At 51.4% G+C, this 19353-nt stretch overlaps 1 protein-coding gene across 1 annotated transcript in view; it reads left to right on the top strand.

Annotated features, from left to right (window-relative positions):
- Positions 1-19353, top strand: part of LOC119975671 (fibronectin type III domain-containing protein 3B-like) — a 417529-nt gene that overhangs the window by 98655 nt on the left and 299521 nt on the right. Inside the window, exon 2 of the mRNA XM_038815453.1 lies at positions 8563-8700. Coding sequence (XP_038671381.1) covers positions 8590-8700 — 111 coding nt within the window. The 5' untranslated portion in view covers positions 8563-8589. The remainder of the gene's footprint in view (positions 1-8562; positions 8701-19353) is intronic.

Genomic DNA, 19353 nt, shown 5'->3' with positions numbered 1-19353 from the left:
AGAGAGGGTGCAGAAGAGATTTACCAGGATGTTGCCTGGTATGGAGGGCATTAGCTATGAGGCGAGGTTGAATAAACTCGGTTTGTTCTCACTGGAACGACGGAGGTTGAGGGGCGACCTGATAGAGGTCTACAAAATGATGAGGGTCATAGACAGAGTGGATAGTCAGAGACTTTTTCCCAGGGTAGAGGGGTCAATGACTGGGGGGCATAGGTTTAAGGTGCGAAGGGGAGGAGGTGGTGGAAGCAGGGACGATGGTGACGTTTAAGGGGCATCTTGACAAATACATGAATAGGATGGGAATAGAGGGATACGGACCCAGGAAGTGTAGAAGATTTTAGTTTGGACGGGCAGCATGGTCGGCAGGGGCTTGGAGGGCCGAAGGGCCTGTTCCTGTGCTGTACTTTTCTTTGTTCTTTGACAGCAGGAATGAGGATGTTGGGTGGAGGGTGGGAGTCCAGAGATGCCGGGTACTCCTCTGGGGACCCAGGATCAATTCCCCCATAATGGTGACATTTAAATCCAATACAAATCTGTAATTACAAACCCTCGTCTTGTACCACCCAGAAGGGCGAGGTGGTGTTGTTATTGGACGAGTAATCCAGCAATCGTGGCTCATGCCGGGTTCGAGTCCCGCCCAGAAATTCAAAGTCAATAAAAGTCTGGAATTACGTACGGAATTCAATGGAAACATTTCTGAGTTAATTTGTGGCGGGTTTTTCAGAGAGTTTCCTGCCGGCTCTGACAGCAAGTTCCCCACCGCTACTCAGTGACACTTAGTCACTTTTTTTGGGTCCTGGGGAGTATCTCACGGTTTAGCCCATGCTGGCTGGGATTTACCATCCACTCCCCGCGTGTTTTTCGGTAGGGGGGGGGGGGGGATGCCAGCCGCCAGCGGAATCTACCGTTCCCACCGTCGTCAAAGATATTTACTGTTGTCAACACTCCACGATGACGGGAAACCCTTGCACCCGCGTGGGGACGTGATTTTCTGCCAACGTGATCAACTGGTAAATCCGGCCCGTCAAATTTTTGTCAACAATGGGGAGCTGAACTCTGAGATCGGACCGCCATTTTGAAAGGGTGCCCTGATCTCTCAGTCAGCTTGTGGACCCCCACACCCCCCACCCATGGGTTATATCCCCCCCCCCCACACACATGGACACTACCCCAAGTGAGGACACCCCACTCTGGGGTCACTGGGGCCCCCACTCTTCAGACCCCTCAAAGTGCCACCTGCAAACCTCCTCGGGCCCCTACTCACCTGCTCTGCACACCTCCATCCTTCAAACCCCCCCCCCCCCCCCCCCCCCACACCCTCCTTTCATTGGCACGGCCCCCCTCGGGCTGTGGCCTTTGGCAGTGCCACCCTGGCACCTGGGCACCCTTGTACTGCTACCCTGGCAGTGCTCCTGCTGGCTTGGCAGCACCATCTAGGCAACGTGGGAATGCCAGCTGGGCAGTGTCACGGTGACTGTGTTCCAGGGGGAGGGCCTGCACCGCCCCTGACCACTAATGGCCTCCGATAGTCTGGGAGACCCCCCCCCCCCCCCCCAGGTGCCGTTCCACTTGGTCCACGTTTGTGTGGACCAGCACTGAACGGCGGCCGGCTGCAGCCTTGCTGGGGAGTCAGGAAGATCCCGGGAGGCGGGTCGATAGCGGGTGAACCCACCAAAGGGGGTTTAAACCCTACTTAGTTGCATGCCATTTGGTCACGCCCCTTTTGGGAGGGATTCCGATTCCGTTGCCTCGCGAGACGGAGGAAGGCTGCCGGGAAACCCGCAGGTAGCCTCTCCCGGCTGCACCGCGCTCAGGCGAGTGCGCACCGCGGCCGGCAGATTGAAATGAAATGAAATGAAAATCGCTTATTGTCACGAGTAGGCTTCAATGAAGTTACTGTGAAAAGCCCCTAGTCGCCACATTCCGGCGCCTGTCCGGGGAGGCTGGTACGGGAATTGTGCCTGACAAGTTTAATGATGACCATGAAACTATTGTCAATTGTTGTAAAAACCCATCTGATTCACTAATATCCTTGAGGGAAGGAAATCTGCCGTCCTTACCCGGTCTGGCCTACATGTGACTCCATACCCACGGCAATCTGGTTGACTTGCCCTCCAAAATGATCCAGCTCAGTTCAAGGGATGGGTAATAAATGCTTCCCAGCCAGCCCTGCCCATATCCCCTGAAGGAATAGAAAGATGTGGAGAAACACCATTGGCAATAAGTTCCCCTGCAAGTCACTCACCATCCTGAGTTGGAAATATATCGGCTGTCACGGGGCAACATCCTGGAACTCCCTCCCTAACAGCACTGTGGGTGTACCTACACCTCAGGGACTGCAGCGGTTCAAGAAGGCGGCTCGCCACCACCTTTTGAAGGACAACTAGGGATGGGCAACAAATGCTGGTCTAGCCAGCGACACCCACATCCCATAAATGATGGGATGGCACGGCGGCGCAGTGGTTAGCACTGCTGCATCGCGGTGATGAGGACCCGGGTTCGATCCCGGCTCTGCGTCACTGCCCATGTGGAGTTTGATGTGGAGATGCCGGCGTTGGACTGGGGTGAGCGCAGTAAGAAGTCTTACAACACCAGGTTAAAGTCCAACAGGTTTGTTTCAAACACGAGCTTTCGGAGCGCAGATCCTTCCTCAGGTGAATGGCGAGGTATCCTCGCCATTCACCTGAGGAAGGAGCTGCGCTCCGAAAGCTCGTGTTTGAAACAAACCTGTTGGACTTTAACCTGGTGTTGTAAGACTTCTTAATGTGGAGTTTGCACATTCTCCCCGTGTCTGCGTGGGTCTCACCCCCACAACCCAGAGATGTGCAGGGTGGGTGGTTTGGCCAGGCTAAATTCCCCCTTAACTGGTAAAACTTAAGAAAAGGTTCAAATAAAAGTACTTTTGAATTGTCTTACTGTGAGAAGTGTTGCATCATACACCAGGAACGGAGGCCATTGGGCAACTCATAGATGCACTTTGAAGGATCAATCCACTTGGTCCTAATCTCCTTTCCCCCATCGCACAGGTTTCTTTGCAGTATTCCCCCCCCCCCCGTCACTGTTGAATCTACTTCCCCTGACCTTTCAGACTGTGCATTCCAGAGCATAAAAACACACAAGAGTAAAAATGAAACGGGTTTGCCGAGCGCCCTGCGGCAGGCAGTTAGTGCACGGCCAGATCCTAATAATGGCCAGATAGTCCCTTCTCCGGCGACGCCGCTCAAAGGATTATTATCGGGCAGAACACCCACCTGGGAGGAACTCCTCCTGCTCTTGTTCGCAAATAGGGACCATGGCGTGGGTCCGAACCCTGACCCCAAAGACGGGTTTATGTGAAGCGAAGCAAGGGGGTAACCCTGCGACCACTGGGCACCTGTGTTCAAAGGGCGGCTTACTGAGTGAAAGGTTCGGGAGTCAATAGCCGCGAGATGAATGAGGGAGCAGGATGGACGCGTCCCCCTCGACGGGCATGTTGAAAACCGCCCCGGCAGTAAATGGATCGGTTCTGTCGGCCAGTAAGGCAGGTTGTCTGTTTGCAAATGAAAATACAATGGGCACGGAGGAGCTGGGAACCAAAATCCTTTAGGCTGCAAGAGGGAGGCGGTCATCTGTTGTAAGTACAAGAGGATCATTGACCGAGATTGATTGTTGCTGAGTTGAAGATGTGTCGTCGTAAATTTGGGAGGGGGTGGGGGGGGGGGGGGGGGGGGGGGGGGGGAAGGAGCTGTGGGGGCGGAGGGGAAGCACGCAGTTATTCATAAGGCTAAAGACAGCTCATTTTAAAGCCCTTTGTGTAGGAAACATGCTGCTTGATTCGGATGGCGCGCTGGGGATTTTGACTGACTCCTTTTACCGTGATGGTCCACATCCTTCCCTCCCCCCATCTCCCCCCCCCCCAACCCCCCGCCTCCTGCACCCCCCCCCAACCCCCCGCCTCCTGCACCCCCACCCCAGACTCCCTCACCAGGAACCGTCTTCTCAATAAGAGAGGCCAGACTGTGATTATGTCCCGTGGTTGCCACGGTTACGCCGGGACATCAAGACAAAGCTCACAGCTGTTGCTGTGGTTACAGGTGGGGGTGCAAGAGTCTGATGTGGAGAGTGTTTATGCGTTGTAAGCTTCTGCTTCCCACCCTCCCTCAGCACCCTGCGCCCCCAAACCTCCCCCCCCCCACACGTACAGAGCGAAGGGACAGATACCTCGGATGGGGGGAGCGGAACATGGGAAATTGTACCAGGAATAGATCTTTCAGCCCTTGGGCCTGCGAAAGTCTCCCACACTTGTGAACTTTTCATTGTTCCAACAGCAGGTCATTGATCAACTCTGTGACCTTTCGTTTTCTCTTTTCTCCTCCTCCCTTGGGAGCCCGACTTTCAATCAGCTCGATACACCCGGTCGGCCGGCATCCTCTCATATCTGTCCAGCTCAGAGAGGCTTCTTCTTGAGGGCCTACATGGGTCTGGGGTCCACTGTGGCCTATAGTGTGTGGCACCCTCTCCCCTCAGCGGCAGATGGTTGGTTTAGGGTAATATAGCAAAGAATGAGACCATTCAGCCCATCAAACCTGCTCCAGCTCTTCAAAGAGTGTGTCCCAATGGTCATCCTATTCCCTTTAATTTCTTTCTCCTTCAAGTATTTATCCAATTTCCTTCCGGAAGCTACAATTGAGCCTGCTCCCACCTGCCCCATCAGGCACCTCTTTCCATCTCCTCACCACGTGCTGACTAAAATTCTGGTTCCCTGTGTCACCTCTGGTCCCTCACCCAGTCTCCAGTCATCTGCCCTTTAAACCGGTGGCCACTGTCCTGAAGAAGGGCAAAGGAGCTCCCGACACTGCCCACGCCAATATTTATCTCTCAACCCACAAGAGCAGATGATCTGATCATTTATCCCTTTGCTTATTCTGGGAGCTTGCTGTCAATCAATTGGCTGCCACCCTTCCATACAACACAATGAAGATGTCCTTCCTCGGCTGGTGGACGTCCGCGGACCATGACACACCCTTTATAAATACTGTCTTTCTTGGAGATGTAAAAGTTTCAATTGCATGCTCTGTTAATTTGCATATACTTCCCGTTGCTCGCGGTATCGTCTCCCTGTGTTCTGAGTTTGGGCGACATTTGCCAATGAGGCTATAATCGGGCCGGAACCGAACCTTCAGGCCCACAAGGTTCAAACCAACTGAAGCAAGCTGTCAGAAACCCACGCACCAATAGGACTCCAGGGGTCCGGGGTTTCGATGGACAGATTATTTGTAGTTGAAAGATTCACGATTGGCCAAGACCGTGCAGGGCTGAAACTGGTATTGTCAGATGACCCAGGGTGCCAGCATCGGGTGTTCAAGAACCACTGAGGGTATAGGCTGGGCTGCTGATGTGCTATTTCCAGCACCCCCCCCCCCCCCCCCCCCCCCACCCCCCCCCCTCTTCCTTGCCTCTGTTACCTCTAGACTTGGCTATTCTGATGCTGACCTGGCCCCCATCCCTCCCTGATTGCCATCTCTCCACCATTGGGGCTGGTTTAGCACACTGGGCTAAATCGCTGGCTTTGAAAGCAGGCCAGCAGCACGGTTCGATTCCCGTACCAGCCTCCCCGGACAGGCGCCGGAATGTGGCGACTGGGGGCTTTTCACAGTAACTTCATTTGAAGCCTACTCGTGACAATAAGCGATTTTCATTTCATTTCATTTTCATTGGCGGCCGTGCCTTCAGCTGCCTGGACCCTGAGCTCTGGAATGCTCTCAGTAAACCTCTCAGCGTCTCTCTCTCTCTCTCTCTCCCCCCTCCTTTAAGGCACGCTGTAAAAGTGAGCACATTGACCAATTTTTTGATCCTAATATTAGCTTTTTGAATCAAGTATTAAACCAAGTCTGTCCTCTCGAGTAAACATGAAGATCTCATGACGCAATAACAAAGAGGAGCAATAGGCCAATATGTGTCACTCAATCAACATTGCAAAAACAGATCGCCTAGTCATTATCACATTGCTGTTTACGGGATCTTGCTGAGCGCAAATTGGCTGCCATATTTCCTGCATTGCAGCAGTGACTAGACTTCAAAACCTTCTTCGCTGGCTGTAATGTACTATAGGGTATCCGGTAACTGTGAAAGCACTATATAAATACAAACTTTGTCATCATTTGTGGGTCCAAATTTTGTTTGGTAATGTCAGGGACGTTGGAAGGTTGTGATCGCACTGCAGAGGGTGCAGAGGAGATTGACCAGGTTGCTGGCTGGCCTGGAGCGTTTCAGCTAGGAGGAGGAGAGATTGGATAGTCTGGGGCTGCTTTCCTTGGAGCAGCGAAGGGGACCTGGTCGAGGTGGGGGACGATTATGAGGGGCATTGAGAGGGTGGCAAAGAGCCTTCTTGGGGGTGATCTCAGTGCCCACAGAGTCCCATCTCAGTAAGATGCTAGACCCTCACAATGATGACGAGAGGAAGAGGGTGTGATCCGAGTGTGTATGATCATTGACTCTGAGGTGACGGGGGATGGGGAGAGAATGTTCAATGTACTCGAAAGATCCTCGGCGGTTGCCTTGTGCATCCTCTAGAATGTGGGTCAATTTGGGTGACCAACATTGAACAGTTTACTGGCATTGTTTTAGCCTGGAATATTAATGGTCCCAGCAACTCTTTGAAGTGTTTTCCTGAGCTCATTGTTATCAGTGAGAGAGCCAAACTTTGTCAAGTGCAGATTTTTCCAATTTAGATTTGGCAATGCTGAGGAGAGCCATGGACTGTTGGATAAAGGCGGAGTGGGGGGCGGGGGTGGGGGGGGGGGGGGGGGGGGGGTGGGGGTGTGAGGAGGTCAACCACGACAGACAGGGTCCCCTTGTAGCTCAAAATATCCAGATCAGTCTGAAAAGTCCTGTGTCATCCGGTCACCTTTGTCTCACTGGTGATTTATGTTGTGATTGCACATTGCTAACTCAATGCATGACGGAGCTCTTTGGAGAGTAAGCATGTTTATTGCAGTTCAGGAAGCTAGTTGGGCCATTCTGTCTGTGCTGTCTCTTCGATAGACCTATCCACATACTCCCCTTTCTCTGTCCTCTTCCCGTGCACATTTTCTCTTCCGTTTGAGTTTTATTTCCTTTATTTTTTTCCGATTAAGGGGCAATTTAGCGTGGCCAATCCACCTAACCTGCGCATCTTTAGTTTGTGGGGGTGAAACCCACGCAGACACGGGGAGAATGTGCAAACTCCACACGGACAGTGCCCCAGGGGCCGGGATTCGAACCCGGGTGCTGAGCGCCGCAGTCCCAGTGCTAACCACTGCGCCACACGCCGCCCTTTCATCCCTTAGAGCTGGTTGATGAACTTTGCACATTTTTCCTCTTCAAATATTTCTCCAATTCCGACCGAATCTGCTGCCATTCGCCATTCAAGGCAGTTCTCTCCAGATCCGAAGTAATGGCTGTGTAAAAATCATTCTCCTCGCCTCCCCTCTAGCCTTACGAATGAGCTCAAGTCCTTTTCCCCTGGTGACTGACCCGCCTGTGAACCGTCAACCGATTTCCCAATTTGTTCTATAAACACACCAACCCCGACACCCCCCCCCCCCCCCCCCCACCCAAACCCCCACTCATAATTTTGAATATCTCAGTTAAAACATTGCAGCCGTTACAATTCTCTTTCCTCTGTTGTTCTTGGAATGTTCTCAAGGGTCTCGAGAATTGAAGCATTTGCTTATTATCACACCGGCGATGGTGGTCAGTTAGACATAAACTGCTGTTCCATTAACGTCCCTGCCTGCCTCACCGCTCCTTGGGCACCTCGTCAACGGTTGCTACCATCGGGGCTATGTTCTCATCTTCAGATGGGAGCCATGATGTGGAGATGCCGGCGTTGGACTGGGGTGAGCACAGTAAGAAGTCTTACAGCACCAGGTTAAAGTCCAATGATTCACCTGAGGAAGGAGCGCTGCTCCGAAAGCTAGTGATTTGAAACAAACCTGTTGGGCTTTAACTTGATGTTCTAAGACTTCTTCCTGTGCTCATCTTCAGAGATTGCCATTCCCCGTGTCAGTCCTGAGAGAGTGCTGCACTGTCAGAGGTGCGACGTCACATTTGAGCCCTTAAATTGAAGCCTCTCGGCTGTGTGTGTGTAGTGGAGGGGGGGGGGGGGGGGGGGGGAGGACCCCCTGGAATTAACTAGAAAAGAGAAGAGTTCTCCCCAGTCCAATGCCTATTCCTCAACATCATCACAACAGATTAACTGGCCATGAATGTGATGTTGTCTGTGGGAGCTCGCTCTGCAAAAATTGGCAGCCACATTTTTGCCGTGACTGCACTTGAAAGGGTGTTGTGTTTAAAGTGCTTTGGGACTTGGGTGTAAAAGGCAATCGAAGTACAGGCCTGCTCATTCTTCGATTTTGGGATCGGGCTGTGCAAGGGAAGCTGTCAGCTTTGCCCATGTGATAACACAGGCTCGATTCCAGGAATGGTTTGTTTTCTTGTGCGCTGCGTGTTCCTGGACCAGCTCTGAGAACTGTGATAAGATGCTATTAATAAAAACCGAATCCCTCTTAATTTAACTTGTATTGTGCCATTTGTGTGCAGGAAGGAGGTGAGGAGAGGACTCCATGAATGTATGTCACAATGATGATGGCAGACCAGATTCCGTTGGAACTGCCGCCTTTACTCAACGGAGAACTTCCCATGATGCCTCACTTAGTCGGTGGCGATGGTTCACAGCAGGTGAGTTACACGACTGATTGACAAATAGGAATTCTTTCTAAATCGATTTGTTCTCGGGGTCGGGGTGGGGGGGGGGGGGGGGGGGGGCGTCGCTACTAGCAAGGTCAGCATTGTCCATCCTTAATTGCCCTGGATAAGTTGGTGGTGAGCTGCCTTCTTGAACCGCTGCAGTCCATGTGGTGTAGGTACTGCCACTGTGCTGTTAGGGAGGGAGTTCCAGGATTTAAATCAAGCGACAGTGAAGGAACGGCGATATATTTCCAAATCGGGGTGGTGAGTGACTTGGAGGGGAACCTCCAGGTGGTGGGGTTCCCAGGTATCTGCTGTTCTTGTCCTTCTAGATGGTAGAGGCCGTGGGTTTGGAAGGTACTGCCTAAGGAGCCTTGGCGAGTTCCTGCAGAGCATCTTGTAGATGGGACACACGGCTGCCTTTGTTCGGCAGTGTTTTAAAAAAAAATTTAGAGTACCCAATTCATTTTTTCCAATTAAGGGGCAATTTAATGTGGCCAATCCACCTAGCCTGCACATCTTTGGGTTGTGGGGGTGAAACCCACGCAAACACGGGGAGAATGTGCAAACTCCCCGGGGCTGGTTTAGCTCAAAGGGCTGGTTTAGCTCACAAGGCTAAATCGCTGGCTTTTAAAGCAGACCAAGCAGGCCAGCAGCACGGTTCGATTCCCATACCAGCCTCCCCGAACAGGCGCCGGAATATGGCGACTAGGGGCTTTTCACAGTAACTTCATTGAAGCCTACTCGTGACAATAAGCGATTTTCATTTCATAGGGGCTGGTTTAGCTCACAAGGCTAAATCGCTGGCTTATAAAGCAGACCAACAGCACGGTTCGATTCCCATACCAGCCTCCCCGGACAGGCGCCGGAATGTGGCGACTAGGGGCTTTTCACAGTAACTTCATTGAAGCCGACTCGTGACAATAAGCGATTTTCATTTCAATTTTCATTTTCAACTCCACAGGGGCAGTGACCCAGGGCTGGGATCGAACCTGGGACCTCAACGCCATGACGCAGCAGGGCTAACCCACTGCGCCACCGTGCTGCCCCCGTTTGTCAGTGTTAAATAGTGCGAATGTTTAATGTGGTACCGATCAATCAGGCTGCTTTGTCCTGGATGGTGTCGACCTTCTTGAGTGTTGTGGGAGCTGCACTCATCCAGGCAAGTGGAGAGTATTCCATTACACTCCTGACTGCTTTGGGCAGTCAGGATGTGAATAACTCCCCTCAGGATGCCTATCCTTGGACCTGGTCTTAAAGCTGTAGTAATTATATGGCTAGGTCCAGTTCAGTTTCTAATCAATGGTAACCCCCAGGATGTTGACAGTTGAGTCTTCAACGATGGTAATGCCATTGAATGTCAAGGGTTGATGGTTTTATTCCCTCTTATTGGCTGACACTTGTGTGGTGTGAATGATAATTGCCACTTGTCAGCCCAAGCCTGGATATTGTCCAGGTCTTGCTGCATTTGGACACGGGCTGCTTCATTATCTGAGGAGTCACGAATGGTGCTGAACATTGTGCAGTCATCCCGCAAACATCCCCACTTTTTACGATGGAGGAACGATCATTGATGAAGCAGCTGGAGACGGTGGGGCCCAGGACACCACCCTGAGGAACTCCTGCAGTGATGTCCTGGGGGAGTGATGATTAACCATCAGGAAACACAACCCTCTTCCTTCCTGTGAGGTGTGACTCAAATCAGAGAATGACAGAATTATTACAGCACGAAAGGAGGCCACTCAGTCCATTGTGTCCGTACTAGCTCTTTCAATGAATAATTCACCCAGTATCATTCTCCTGCCTTTTCCCTGTAACTCTGCACATTGTTTATTTTCAAATGATGATTCAATTCCCTCGTGAATGACTCACTTGAACCTGCCTACGTCATTCCCCAGGCAGTATGGAATGCACTGACCCGAATCGCTTGCTGTGTGAAAAAACGATATCACTTTTTTGCTTCTTTGGCCAAATACTTTAATTCTGTGTCCTTGGGCTCTCTGTCCCTCCTCCAATGGGAACAGTTTCTCCCTATCCACTCTGTCCAGGACCCTCGTCGTTTTGAATTTTTCTATCAAAACTCCTCTCAGCCTTCTCTGCTGCATCCGTCACTGCCTCTCCGACCTGGAATTCCAGAGACCTGCAACCAGCCTTGTAAACCTCTTCCGCACTCTCTCCAAAGTCTTCACATCCTTCCTGAAATGCGGCGCCCAGAACTGTGCAACACCTCAACTGTGGTCTAACTAGTGTCTTGTACAAGTTCAGCATAACCTCCTTGCTCTTGTACTCAATTGCCCCTATTAATAAAACCCAAGCTGTTTGCTTTATTAACGACAAAGATAAAAGCAAATTTCTGCGGATGCTGGAATCTGAAACAAAAACAAAAAAACACTGGACACTCTGAGCAGGTCTGGCAGTGTTTGTGGAGAGAGAAGGGAGCGAACGTTTCGAGTCTGGGTGGCTCTTTGTCAACGCTGGCGAGAGCTGGAAATACGACGGGATATACTGTTGTAGGGGGTGCGTAGAGCGGTGCGGCTGGATAGAGGGCCAGTGTTAGGTGGAGATTCACAAAGATGTCGTGGACAAAAAGACAAAAGGAATGTTACTGGGGTGATTAAGGCTAAGAAGGGAGCTGATAGCGGCACATAACGAGATTAGAATGTGTGAATGGCGGAAGAAAGGTGAGCAGTGGGTCAAAGGGCAACTCGGAACAGGAAACAGGTGGCCCAAGTGCGGGAGGGGGCAGGGGGGTCAATGGTGAGGGACAAACAGATCAATGGAAGAAATGAAGATAAATTAATAGAAATAAAAATGTGGTGAAGGTGGAGGAGAGAGTTCACAGTCTGAAGTTGTTGACCTCAATGCTTAATCGGCAGATGAGGTGCCGTTCCTCCAGTTTGCGCTGGGCTTCACTGGAATATTGCAGCCGGCCAAGGACGGACATGTGGACGTGGGAGCAGGACGCGGAGTTGAAATGGCAGCGACAGGAAGGTCTGGGTCCTGCTTGTGGACGGATTGGAAGTGTTCTGCAAAGCGCTCACCCAGATCTCCCACATTGGAGAGACTAAACGCAGACTGGGTGTTTGAACAAGGCTGTAATGAGGTCAGGAGCTGAGGGACCCTGACTGAGCGTCACTCAAACTAAGCGTCCGTGAGCAGGTTATTGCTGAGTAAGTGCTGCTTGATAGCTCTGTTGATGACTCCTTCCATCACTTTGCTGATGAGCGAGAGTAGACTGATAGGATGGTGATTGCTGGGTTGGATTTGTCCTGTTTATGGCCGGCATGGTAGCATAGTTGTTAGCACTGTTGCTTCACAGCGCCAGGGTCCCAGGTTCAATTCCCGGCTTGGGTCACTGTCTGTGCGGAGTCTGCACGTTCTCCCCGTCTCTGTGTGGGTTTCCTCCGGGCGCTCCGGTTTCCTCCCACAAGTCCCGAAAGACGTGCTGTTAGGTGAATTGGACATTCTGAATTCTCCCTCTGTGTACCCGAACAGGCGCCGGAATGTGGCGACTTGGGGCTTTTCACAGTAACTTCATTGCAGTGTTAATGTAAGCCTACTTGAGACACCAATAAATATTATTATTATTATTGTGTACAGGATACACCTGGGCAATTTTCCACGTTGCCAGGTAGATGCCAGTGTTGTAGCTGCACTGGAACAGCTTGGCTAGGGGTGCGGCAAGTTCTGGAGCACAAGTCTTCAGTATTATTGACGGGATATTGTCAGGGCCCATAGCCTTTGCAGTATCCAGCGTCTTCAGCCGTTTCTTGATATCACGCGGAGTGAATCGTATTGGCTGAAGGCTGACACCTGTGATGCTGGGGACCTCCGGAGGAGACCGAGATGGATCATCCACTCGGTACTTCTGGCTGAAGATTGTTGCGAATGCTTCAACCGATGTGCTGGGCTCCTCCATCATTGAGGATGGGGATATTTGTCGAGCCTCCTTCTCCAGTGAGTTGTTTAATTAAAAAAAATAATTTAGAGTACTCAATTTTTTTTTCCAATTAAGGGGCAATTTAGCGTGGCCAATCCACCTGCCCTGCACATCTTTGGGTTGTGGGGATGAGACCCACGCAGACACGGGGAGAATGTGCAAACTCCACACAGACAGTGAGTTGTTTAATTGTCCACCACCATTAACAGCTGGGCGTGGCAGGACTGCAGAGCTTAGATCTGATCCACTGGGTACAGTATCGCTTAGCTCTGTCTGTCACTTGCTGCTTATGCTGTTGGGCACACAAATAATCCTGCGCTGTAGCTTCACCAGGTTGACACCTCATTTTTCGGTATGTCTGATATTGCTCCTGGCATGCTCTCCTGTCCTCTTCATTGAACCAGGGTTAGTCCCCTGGCTTGGTTGGAATGGTAGATTTGGGGATATGCAGGGCCATGAGGTTACAGATAGTGGCTGAGTACAATTCTGCTGCTCTTAATGGGCCTCACGGATGTCCAGTTTTGAGTTGGGAGATCTTTTTGAGATTTGTCACATTTAGCGAGTGCTACACTAGGAGGGTATCCTCAATGTGAAGATGGGACTTTGTCTCCTCAAGGACAGTATAATTGTCAATCCTACCGATACGGTCATGAACAGATGCATCTGTACCAGGCAGGTTGGTGAGGATGAGGTCAAGTTTGTTTTTCCCTCTTGTTGGTTCCCTCACCACCTGCCGCAGTCCCAGTCTAGCAGCTATTGTCCTTTAGGACCCGGCCAACTCGGTCTGTGGTGGTGCTACTGAGCTACTCTTGGTGATGGACATTGAAGTCCCCACCCAGAGCATATTCTGCACCCTTGCCACCCTCAATGCTTCCTCCAAGTGGTGTTCAACATGGAGGAGAACTGATTCATCAGCTGATGGTGGAGGGTGCGTGCTAAGTTGGATTTGGATTTGCTTATTGTCATGTACCAAGTTACAGTGAAAAGTATCTTTCTGCGAGCAGTTAAAACACATCATTTAGTACATGAAAATCAAATCAAAAGAAAATACATAAAAGGGCAACACAAGGTCCACAATGTAAATACATAGACACCGGCATCGGGTGAAGCATACAGGAGTGTAGTATTAATCAGGTCAGTTAGGAGTCTGGTAACAGCGGGGAAGAAGCTGTTTTTAAACCTGTTAGTGCGTGTTCTCAGACTTCTGTATCTCCTGCCCGATGGAAGAAGTTGGAAGAGTGAGTAAGCCGGGTGGGAGGGTCTTTGATTATGCTGCCCGCTTTCCCCAGGCAGCGGGAGGTGTAGACAGAGTCAATGGCTGGGAGGCAGGTTCGTGTGATGGACTGGGCAGTGTTCACGACTCTCTGAAGTTTCTTACGGTCCTGGGCCGAGTAGTTGCCATACCAGGCTGTGATGCAGCCCAATAGGATGCTTTCTATGGTGCATCTGTAAAAGTTGGTAAGAGTCAGTGTGGACATGCCGAATTTCCTTAGTTTCCTGAGGAAGTATAGACGCTGTTGTGCTTTCTTGGTGGTAGCATCGACGTGAGTGGACCAGGACAGATTTTTGGTGACGTGCACCCCTAGAATTTAAAACTGCTAACCATCTCCACCTCAGCCCCGTTGATGCTGACAGGGGTGTGTACAGTACTTTGCTTCCTGAAGTCAATGACCAGCTCTTTAGTTTTGCTGGCATTGAGGGAGAGATTGTTGTCGTTACACCACTCCACTAGGTTCTCTATCTCCCTCCTGTATTCTGACTCATCGTTATTCAAGATCCGGCCCACTATGGTCGTGTCTTCAGCAAACTTGTAGATAGAGTTGGAACCAAGTTTTGCCATGCAGCTGTGTGTGTACAGGGAGTAGAGTAGGGGGCTAAGTACGCAGCCTTGCGGGGCCCCGGTATTGAGGACTATTGTGGAGGAGGTGTTATTGTTTATTCTTACTGATTGTGGTCTGTGGGTTAGAAAGTCGAGGATCCAGTTGCAGAGTGAGGAGCCAAGTCCTAGGTTTTGCTGCTTTGATATGAGCTTGGCTGGGATTGTGGTGTTGAAGGCGGAGCTGTAGTCAATAAATAGGAGTCTGATGTAGGAGTCCTTGTTGTCGAGCAGGAGGCAACATTTGACCTGATGCCATAAGACTTCATGGGGTCTAGAGTCAATGTTGAGGACTCCCAGGGTAACTCCCTCCCGACTGTATCCCACTGTGCCGCCCCCTCTGCTGGGTCTGTCCTGCCGGTGAGACAGGACATACCCAGGAATGGTGATAGTGGTACTTGGGGATGTTATCTGTAAGGTATGATTCTGTTGGTATGAGTATATCTGGCTGGTGCTTGACCAGTCTGTGAGACATCTCTCCCAACTTTGGCACAAGCCCCCAGATGTTAGTAAGGAGGACTTTGCAGGGTCAACGTCTCTGAGTTTGATCCCAGGAAGAAGTCTCACAACACCAGGTTAAAGTCCAACAGATTTGTTTCAAATCACTAGCTCACAGAGCACTTCTCCTTCCTCAGCACCTCAGCATCCGAAAACTAGTGATTCGAAACAAACATGTTGGACTTTAACCTGGTGATGCTAGACTTCTTACTGAGCTCACCCCAGTCCAACGCCGGCATCTCCACATCTGAGTTTGATGATAACGTTTCTGGTGCCTGGGCCCATGCCAGATGGTCCGTCTGATTTCAGTGCTTTTTGTAGATTTTGATACAGCTGATTGGCTTGCTGGGCTGTTTCAGAGACACCCCCATTGCTGTGGGTCTGGAGTCACATGTAGGCCAGACCAGGTAAGGACGGCAGATTTCCTTCCCTAATGGCGTTAGACGAGCGATATTACCGCCACAGCACCATCGCCCACATTGTGTGAAAATTGGCTCCCGCAGTTCCTGCCTCACAACAATGACGAAAGCGTATTTCACGGATTCTAAAGGACTGTGGGTTGTGATAAGGCTGCTTGCATTAATACAGCTGTTCTAATGTCAATAAACATCGCCAGCTGATGGGTAAATGTTGGTGGTCTGCGTCTGTCCGCTTTATACACAGTGCTCGCTGATGTTCAGTGCTTCACCTTTTGCTGGCACCTTTCACAACAAGCCCGAGCTTTGATGCAGAGGTAGAGAGAGAAACTCTCTGTGTACTTCATGTTGTCACATGTAAACATCATGCATGCAGTAAGCCACAGTAACACCTGGATGGATTGGGGAGGTTGTTCCGGTGTGTAGGAGGAGGGTTTATCAGTACCAGACTGATTTGCCGACAGATTAATTGGTGGATGACTGAGGAGTATGCCAGATGTTAAACCCCTCCCCCCCCCTCCCCCCCGCCCACGCCATCTCCCCGTCCACGGAATCACCACCAACTCCGTCCTGAAAGCAGTAGTGACAGAGTCGCCATTGGGAGTGGTGACGAATCACACGCCATGGTGGCGGGGAGGGCGGGATACGGAGAGGCAGCAGAACGGCCCAAGTTGTTCATTTGGGTCCAGGAGGACCTCAAGGAACCTTTACAAGGTTGGAGGAAAAAGCACCATTGCTCGGGGCACCTTGCGACCAGAATCCTGGCTGCCCCACCTTACGCTGGCCGGTCCCAGATGAGGTGGACCTCAGCCCAGACTCCGCAGTTAAAATGGCGCTGAACCGTGCGCCACAGATGTCACCGGAGCCTGATTTAGCCATTTTAACGGAGGCCGACACCTCTCCCGTACCTCCCCTCACCCCTGGGAGGAACTAGAATAGATCAAGAGGGTAACTCCACATTCCCCGACACGTACCTCGCTAACATCTTAAACCCCTCAACCCCCCCCCACCTATATTTATATAGCACCTTTAACCTGGTAAAATATAACATTAATTATAATAATCTCAAGTATTTCACAGGAGCGTTATCAAACAGAATTTGACACCGTGGCACATCGGGAGCTATTGAGTCCTCTGACCAAAAGTATGGACAGAGAAGTAGGTTGGAAGGCATTTCTTAAAGAATGGAAGCAAGGTACAGAGACGGAGAGGGGTAAGGAAGGAATTCCAGAGGTTAAGATTCGGGCATCTGGAGGCCAAGAGTGGAGCGATTAAAATGGGGAATTCTTGAAGGGCCAGAACTAGAGCATTGGAGAGATCTCAGTGGGTTGTGGGTCTGGAGGAGATTACAGAGATAGCGAGAGGCTGAGGCCTAATGGATCCAGGTGCAAAGGCCAGTCACGTTTCTTAGCGAAATACTACAAGAAACTGTGGGCTGGATTCTCCGAACGGGGTGTGGCACTCCCCCTCCGGCAGTGGGATCCTCCGTCCCTGCAGCCGGCCAATGGGGTTTCCCATTGTGGGCCACCCCCACGCCGTCGGGAAATCCGTGGGCGTGAGTGCGCTGCCGGCGAAGCGGAGGATCCCGCCGTGTCTCTGGCATTCTCGAGAGAGGTAGGCTGTCATTGGTTACACTCTGGCATCCCAAAGCCAGGTTTCTACATTGGCTTAACCCTGTGGGCCTGTCAGTGTTTGGGTGGTTTGCCCAGTGACCCCTGCGGAACATGGGATCAGCTGCAGAGACCCTCCTAGTGTCAGCCGAGGCTCGATGGGCAACACTCTTACCTCAAACCCCCACCCCAGCGACTTGAAAGCAAAGTCTCAGGCGGGTGCAGCCTGTGCAGTACTGAGAGGGAGTGCGACGTGTTGGAGGTCCCGTCGTTTGGTTGAGACAGTAAACTGAGGCTTCCGTTTGCCCTCTCAGGTGGATGTGCTAGATCCCACAGCCACTATTATGATGATGAGCTGGGGAGGCCTCCCCGTTGTCCTGCCCGGTACTTATCCCTCAACCATAGTTGTGAAAGGAAAGGGATTCTCAGGCCATCGTTACACTGATGTTTGAGAGAGGTTGCTGTGTTCAAATTGACAGCTGTGTTTCCTGCAGTGATTACACGTCAAAAAAATTCAATTCACTGACTGAAAGCCCTTTGGAAATGTCTTGACGCTAAAAAAAGGTGCTATATAAATGCAAAGTTTTCTTTTTGTTGGAAAGAGGGAGGGGGGAGGAGCAGTGGGGACAGAGGGGGAGGAATATAACGCCAGGTATTACAAGCTGCCAGAGCTCCTAATTGTCTCAGGCTGTATGAATTCCCTCTGGAGTTTCCCAGTGTCCCTAGCAGCACTGATTCCAGGGTATGAGCAGGGATCCTGCCTGTTTTAATGTCAAGTTTCTGCATCACCAGACGTGTAGCAAGTTTCCACGTGCTGCTTGCAGGTTTGCAGCCTGTTTGTGGAGGTGGTTTCCAAATGTCTTTGCCGGGACATTTGACAATATCTGTTGGCACTTTGAACTTTCACTGAGAATAGGTGAGCGACATTTTTCAGTCTGCACAGCAGGAGGAGAGGGCTTTGCTGGTCGTCATTATCGAGAGGCCGTACGTGGAGAGCCCCCTAAACCTTCGCTGTCTGACCCAGCAGCCATCAGGGGATGTGAGCGTCAATTCTACAGGGATACTTTATCTTGATTGATACACACCTTAATACTTCCACTCCACTTTGTAAAGAATCCCACTCCTTCCCGGGGATTGCTCCGAGGGGGGATTGCTTTAACTGTTGATCATCGTGTACGACATATCGGCAGCGACGCTTAGACATGGAGGGCACGATTTAATGGGAAAATATCTCAGTGTGGCAGCGAGCGGGACCTGCCACAGGTTTCCCGCCGCTCGGCACAGCGAGGCATCACAGCGATTAAACATTAGTCCACTTAACGAGGCCCCATGGGCTTCGTGTCGCAAGTGATGGTCCTGCCGGCTGATTCATCAGGACCGCGCTTGCCAGCCGCCCGCTGACCAGGAAGAGCAACACTTAAACTGATCCTGCACAGCCAGCCCTGCTCAACTCGCAGCCGTGCCGCCGTGACAGCCAACCCCACGGTTCGGGGAGGCAGATTACTGGACGCGGTCAAGGCCAGCCGGGATGCCCTGTTTCCCCGAGGGTTGTGGAGGGTCAGCCACAGGGCAGTCAGTGCCACCTGGGAGGAAGCGGGCATCAGCTCGGGGAGTGTGACCAGGAGTAAACGACCTCCACCGACCGTGGCAGCGGACTCCTCCCCCACCCTCCCGCCCTCTCCCCTGGCGACATGCGCGCCATCGATTAGTCCCTGGACCTGGGGCGTCCTGGCAAACCAGCTGCCTGGGCAAACAGGGCATCTGTGACCTCACGGATGCCGCTGTGGGCTGTAGCTTGTGTGAGATGCTGCACAAGGTTCCACTCGAGCCCTGGAATGACCCTGAGGCGTAGAGGTTCAGGTCTGCGGTGACATTGACGGCCACCAGGAGCGGGTATCCTCCTCCTCCACGTAGGCCAAGTCTGCAAGAGCCTCTCCCACACCTGTTCAATAACTTGTCTTAATTCCTTCCACCTCAAAATGATTACGTATCCGACTGCATTAACTGCTGATTGGGTTACTGTTACTCGATTATTGGATCCTCTCAGCAAATGCCTGTCTTTGGTGCATGAATATAGATAATAAATGTTGATCGGCCATGCCTCTTGCAAAACAGATACGCACAGGAAGATTCCTCCAAAAACAATGTGTTAATGACCAGATAGTTTGTTAGAATGATGTAGGTCGAGGGATGTTGATTGGCCTCAGAACACCCACCCTCTTCTTGAAGAGAGCCGCTGTGAGATCTTTTCAAGCCCATTTGAGGTGGGGGGGGGGGACGACACACAGCCAGGGCCTCAGTTTC

Source organism: Scyliorhinus canicula, chromosome 13 (genome assembly GCF_902713615.1).
Source record: "Scyliorhinus canicula chromosome 13, sScyCan1.1, whole genome shotgun sequence".
Lineage (NCBI taxonomy): Eukaryota > Metazoa > Chordata > Chondrichthyes > Carcharhiniformes > Scyliorhinidae > Scyliorhinus > Scyliorhinus canicula.
Note: the sequence above shows the minus strand (reverse complement) of the source record. Positions and strands in the feature narration are given on the sequence as shown.